Source organism: Lepisma saccharinum, chromosome 8 (genome assembly GCF_977018435.1).
Source record: "Lepisma saccharinum chromosome 8, izLepSacc3.1, whole genome shotgun sequence".
NCBI lineage: Eukaryota > Metazoa > Arthropoda > Insecta > Zygentoma > Lepismatidae > Lepisma > Lepisma saccharinum.
In genome coordinates this window covers 5345262-5352221 of record NC_139236.1, presented here as the reverse complement: position 1 = coordinate 5352221, position 6960 = coordinate 5345262, and the positions used below count along the sequence as shown (strand labels likewise).

The 6960-nt window shown below is 36.6% G+C and overlaps 1 protein-coding gene across 1 annotated transcript; it reads right to left on the bottom strand.

Moving 5' to 3' along the window:
* Positions 1-6069: 6069 nt before the first annotated feature.
* On the bottom strand, positions 6070-6582 carry LOC145991339 (uncharacterized). The gene has a single exon (XM_083127340.1). It carries the CDS (start codon positions 6580-6582, stop codon positions 6070-6072), a length of 513 nt encoding a protein of 170 aa, XP_082983466.1.
* Positions 6583-6960: the final 378 nt, after the last annotated feature.

Genomic DNA, 6960 nt, shown 5'->3' with positions numbered 1-6960 from the left:
ACTATCGTGCATACAACGCTCTGTAACTCGAATTGATGATGTACTAAGTGAATTTCATTTCGAATAGCGTGAAAGTTAGTACACGATCTTCGAAATGCCCATTTCCGACAACGTTTTTCACAATAATGTGAACATACAAATCACAATTCACATCGGTCTGTGTTAAATGAAATTGTTAATAATTATAAATCCGACTTACATAAAATGTACTTAACAAATCAGTTAGGCTCACTACGTACGGTACTTCGCACTAGTTGAACACATTTTCAAGATATTGATGACTTCTCTTGAAGTACTGTCGGTTAGGTTACGTTCTAGATTTTGAACTTTTTTATTTGGTTAAAGCGGTTGAAAGAGGTTGTTTGTAATCTTTAATTTATTTGCTTCATTATGCAGATGTGTATTTCTCCTTTGTAATAGATCGAATATGTTTTCCAACAACGAACCATTGCTTGCAGTTTGTGTATATATCAACGTCTATATATTTTTCACTTTTTTGGCAGCATAGTCTTTAGCCTGTTTAGGGCACGTTTCCTTATTGCGTGTCTTTCGTAGCGTACAGCTCTGCAAACCTTATCAGCACATCCTACAAGCGAATCATATTGTTAAGATAAGTGTTTAGGAGAACTACACCATTTCCTCGATTATTTGGTACTAAAGTAATTGGATGTAATTTTAGTGATGGCACTGCAGTTGGCTTCAATACGTTCTTTGGTGGAAAATACAGAAATTCTGCTTTTAGATCTCGCACATAGTCTTCTTCACAATAATTAGCACTGCACACTTGCAATTTTTACATTTCGTCTACAAGCATGAATCCACTGTTTACTTACGCAATTATCGTCTGGAAATCTATGATATTTTATGTCAGTTCCTTTAGTTTTCTGGTTATAGTTTTCATAGCTTGCTACAGCACAATTAGACATGATTGCAGTCTACAAGTACAAAAATACAATAAAAATAAATCGAACGCTACAAAATCAATAACCTGCTTGTTCCGATTTTTGCAACGTGTTAGTAGCTAAATGTACCCCGCACCAAACTTACTGCACATAGCAACGAGCACCGTCAAACCCGATCCTCCCAGATGACGTAATGCATACGTACTTCACATAGCAACGAGCACCCCCTGTTTACGAACTTTCTTTGTCTTGTTTTGATCATCATCATCAATAGTATATTTATTGGACTTAAAGCATTGCATATGGCTGTTTATGCCTATTATATATTTTATTTACATAAGATACAATTTACATAAAATTTACAAACAAATTTCAAATACACTCCTATCTATAACAAACTTTAGAAATATACCATGATATATCATTTTGTCTAAAAAAAGGCAAGTAAATTATATTCAATTCGCATGCAAGAAAGAAGCCAAATTTATGAGAAATGATTACCGGTTCAAAGAGTTAACCATAAAGGTGAAGCAATAAGTACAAGAGAAAGAGCATTGGGTTTAAAGTGAGACGTCATTTGCAGCAGCGTATCCCATACTACAAATTGGCCGTTGTTTTACCTTACGTAATGAATCCTGTAACAACGCTGGATTTTCGTGTGGATTACTTTACTTCTATGAGTTTGCAATGTTTTCTGCATTCAACTGGTTTTGTTTACAGAAGGTCTCAGGGTTGGTGATTTGAACCTTAGATATCTCCCTATACCGGAAGTGTATTCCGCTTCCGGAAATCTGTTTGATCAACATAGAGTCAAAATTACAAATTTATTAACAACACTAACAATATTAAAGCAAACAAATAAATCAAACATATTACTTTGAAAATAACAAATTAAACATTACATGTGGTAAAAATAAACAAGGCGTAGTAAAGGTTATGGGTGGGTCTCTTTCTTAGTTTCGTCCAGTGTTGTAGTTCCAAAATATTCAGAGGTTATAGACGGTGTTAAAGGCGAAGCAACTGCTGAGCATGCGTACTCATCTGGTTCTCCTCGAACATCCGGTTACGCTGATAGTTCTATGGGCCTTAATATGAAACGGAGAGGTGGAGATTCCTTTACAAGGAAAAAGGGTGCTAGCTGTGCAGCATATGGTTGCACATTTTGATAAGGAACAAATTTTTTGACTTAAGTATCACTTCATAGGTTTTCGAAGGACATAGATAGCATGAATACATGACAACTCGTCACAAAGCAAATATATATGTGGTTTAGTCTTAATAAAACCACCATTTTATTGTGAAGCAATCAGAACAACGAATTATTATGTTTCGTTTGTAACCTAACTCCGTATGACCAAGCGCATGAGATAATGTAAGGTTGTAGATAAGATAGACGTGAAATTAGGCTATAATTAGTGCTGCCATCTACCCTCGGATTTGACAAATGTTCATTTCTTATTTCGTATACTTGTTAACTGTACTGCAAACAACGGGGACTTACCTAAGCCGGAAGTTCCGGGAGAGCCAATGTATATGATTATATTTTTAACACGGTTTATACGTTAAACTGAGGAGACCATGTTTTCATAAACTTTGTATTATGTTTCTATTAAATACATGGATAAATTGATTTAACTTCTAAGAAGAAGCTATAGACGGTAGAATACTGCTGATCGTATATCTATAATTAGAATTAAATTAAATAATTGGAATTAAATGAGTAATATCACAAGGCATTTTTAAAATATAAAGAGCGTATTTTAATAATTGCATTTAAACTTAAAGTTACAGTATAGCATGTTATTGTATTTCATTTTCTTGTTAATAGTGCTATTGTGAATTATCAATTTTGTATACTGTTAACAACTTTAATTACACTAAAATGGAAAAGTTGAAAAACAAAATTTGAAGACCTCACTACATTCATTCAGCAACAAAGTTGTTTGTGTTTTTGATGTTTTATTCACTACCACGAGTACTACAAATAACAAATATTCTGGTATGTGTATATCGCAATGCACACCGGAGCTACTTTTGTATAAAACGTCCGAGCAGCCACACTGTTCGCGAGCTCTCGCCTGACTGGCGCAACGTTCTTACTGGCGTGCGTATAAAGAAAACAAATGCATGTTGCTACGCAAAGCGCTGTGTTCTTGATGTGACATTTCAATGAAAATAACACATGATTATCATACATTCTCCTCTCTCTTGGTCGTACAATAGACCAAATTAATATTAGACTGTACTTCTCTGTGACGTGATTACACTTAATCACCTTATAACTGCAAATGTTATATTGACACTAAACTGCACTAAGCACTAAACTATTGTTCAAAATCATCTTCGATGGAAAGTTGTACAATCTTGGCGACTGGTCTTCTGCATACACCTCCTTTAGTCTTGACGTCGACGACTCGAACAAGTCCATCCTTACCAGGATATACTGCTTCAATGATGCCGAGATTCCAAACAAGGGGAAGAAGTCTTTCATCCTTCAGTATCACAACGGTACCTGCTTGAATCTTCTGCTGACGAGTTCACTTGGATTTCTGTTGTAGTCCATGTAGATATTCTTTTCACCAACGATGCCACAATTGTTGGTGAAACTGCTGAATTCTCTGCCATCTTGTCAGTCTGTTGACTGGTAATTCGGAGATGTCTGGCTCGGGTAACAAGGATAAAGGATGGCCTATGAGGAAATGACCAGGTGTAAGTGGGGTTGGATCTCTTGGATCTTGTGAGATTACAGAAATGGGTCTTGAATTTAAACACGCTTCTATTGGCACAATAATGTTGTCAATTCTTCAAATGTTATCGATGACTTGCCTATTATTCTTACCAAATGATGTTTCATTGATTTGACTGCTGCCTCAGCGAGTCCTGAAAAATGTGGTGATCCAGGTGTGCATAAAGTGCCATTGTAGACCTTCTAGTGATAAGTAGTTCTGTAATTTCTTATTAAATGCTTCTGATTGAAATAGTTGTAAAAGTTCTTGTAATTCTTTGTTCGCGCCAACAAAGTTGGTTCCATTGTCACTGTATATATTACTACTCTTTCCTCTTCGTGATGTGAAACGTCTAAGTGTATCAATAAAAGCCTCGGAGGTGAGATTGCTGACTGCTTCTAAATGTATCGCTCTTGTTGATAAACAAATGAATACGGCAACGTAGCATTTGGTAACTGTTTTGCTTCTTACGGTTCCTGTTTTCACATGTATTGGACCGGCGTAATCTACAGCCACATTGGTAAATGGTCTTGATGGTTGAACGCGAGCTGCAGGTAATTGTCCCATCAATTGCGACGAAGTTGTTATTTTTAGCTTAAAACAGATTATGCATTTATGTAGTATTTTCTTAACTACTTGTTTGCCACGTGGAATCCAATATTTGTCTCTTAAAGAACTTATTAATAGCTGTGGTCCTGCATGTAGAAGTCTTTTGTGCTCTGCTTCGACAATCAATTTTGTAAGGTTACTTTTTGGTGGTAATATCATCTGATGCTTGCTATCAAATGATGATAATTGACTGTAATCCAGACGTCCTCCAACTCTTAGCATCTGATCTTTGTCTCAGAATGGATACAATGGTTTCCAACAACTTCTATTTGAAAGTTCATGGTTCGAGTAAAGTTCTTCGATTTCCTTTGAATGGAATGCTTGTTGTGCAATTTTTATACATATGTGTAATGCATGTTGCACTTCATTGTGTTTGAGATGAGCAATCAGTCTCTCATGAGAGTTCTTGAGATTGTAAATAAACCGTTGGCAATATGCCACGACTCTTATTAATTTAGACAATTTGGAAAATTTGTCAATGATGTGAGTCTCTTTGCTCTGTATGAACAATGACAATGTCGATATTCGTCTCATTTCTGGCGCTTCAGTTTCAAGCTTTATTGATGAATGAGGCCACAAAGCTGAATTCTCTTTCAACCATTCGGGTCCTTGGCACCATAATGGACACTGTTTCATGATACTTGCATCAACACCTCTTGATATTAAATCAGCTGGATTAACGTTTGAAGGTACATATCTCCAATTACTGATTTCTGTTAAATCCTGAATTCTAGAAACTCTGTTTCCTACAAATGTTTTCCATTTTTCAGGTGAGGCTGCTATCCAGGACAGAACAATTTGAGAATCTCTCCATAAATGTATGCTTTCAATTTGCAAATGCAATGCGGGCATTGCCTTATGCACGAGTTCTGCTAAAAGTAATGCTGCACAAAGTTCTAGACTGGGTAATGTTACTTTCTTTATTGGAGCTACGCGTGACTTTGAACAAAGAAGTTTTACTGAAACTTGTCCTTGCTGATTGATGGAACGAATATATAAGCATGCGCCATATGCTTTTTCACTTGCATCTGAAAATCCATGCAATTGTATTTGTGCCACGTTACCTTCTTGTAGTACAAATCTTTCGACGTTTATTTCATTGATAAGTGGAAGTTGCACTTGCAGTTTATGCCATTCAGTAATTAATTCTGGTGACAGCTGTTGATCCCACTCAACTTTTTTTCTGACAAAGACGTTGAAGAAACATTTTGTATTTGATGACTATTGGACTAACAAGCCCTAATGGATCGAAAATGGATGAAATGACGCCTGTTATTTGACGCTTAGTGGAAATGCTTACTGTTGTAGAACTAGAAGTAAATTTACTGCTAACGATGAATTTGTCTTCTACAGGATTCCAAGAGATTCCTAGTGTGTTTACTCATTTTTGCGAATGTAATTGGACTGGAAAGTTATCTTCTCTGTATTGTCGTGGAATTGATTTTAATAACTCAGCGTTATTACAACACCATTTGCGTAATACAAAGCCTCCTTTAGCTAGTAACTCGATGAGATCGGCTTGCAATTGTGCCGCTTGTTGTACGTTTTGAGATCCACTAGCTAAATTGTCAACACAAAAGCTCTCTGCTAAAATGTTCGTTGCTTGAGGATAATTACAACTTTCTTCTTGTGCTAGCTGCTGCATACAACGTGTTGCTAAAAATGATGCTGGCTGGCACTGTACCATACGTGAGAGTCTGTAATTCAAATATTTTGATCTCTTCGTTTGGCGTGTCTCTCCATAAGATTCTCTGCAACGGAGTATGATCTCGATGTACTTGTATCATTCTATACATTTTTTCGATGTCTGCCGTGAAAGCGATTGGATGTGTTCAAAATCTTAAGACTATGGACATCAAATCGGGTTGAATGGTGGGTCCAATCATGAGAATATCATTCAATGATTTTTCGTTGTCTGTCTTGGCTGAGGCGTTGAATACAATACGTACTCTTGTTGTAGAATTGCTAGGTTTTACTACAGCGTGATGAGGCATGTAATACGTGACTCCTTCTGAGGTGTGACGTTCCTCTTCAACTTGTTTCATGTGTCCAAGTTCTTCATATTCATGCATAAATTTTACGTAATCTTGACGTAATTCTGGTTCACGTTGTAATTTCGCTTCAAGTTGATGAAACCTGATTGAAGCTAGGTTGTATGATTGTCCTAATGTTTCTTTAGCCTCCTTGTATGGAAAATGTACCGTGAAACGCCCTCTATGGTCACGAGTGGTGTTGTTCACAAAGTGCTGCTCGCATGCCATTTCTTCTCTTGTTTTCACCGATGTTCCTAATTCTTCAAGCTCCCAAACAGCTTGTATCTGCCTATTTAGATTGTCATCTGTCATTGTGAAACATGAAGTAATCGATGTGCTGGAGTTACATTGTTGTGGGATGCGTCCTGATAGAATGAAGCCCAATTGTGTGTCTTGAAGTACTGGGAAGTTCTTTGGGTGAATCATACGTTCTGGCTTCAATATTTGAAAGAAAACATCTGCACCTAACAATAACTGTATTTTGCCTGGAATAGCAAACATAGGATCTACCAATGCAATATTTTTTGGAATGTTCCATTCTTCATACGGAACCTTTTCTGTAGGTAAATTGCCAGTGATGGTTGGCAACACTGTACATTCTATGGTTGTAGAATAATCGTTTATTGTGGATTGAAAACATACTTCAACACTTGATCTGGTTTCTGATGTGACACCATTTATTCCTCTTAT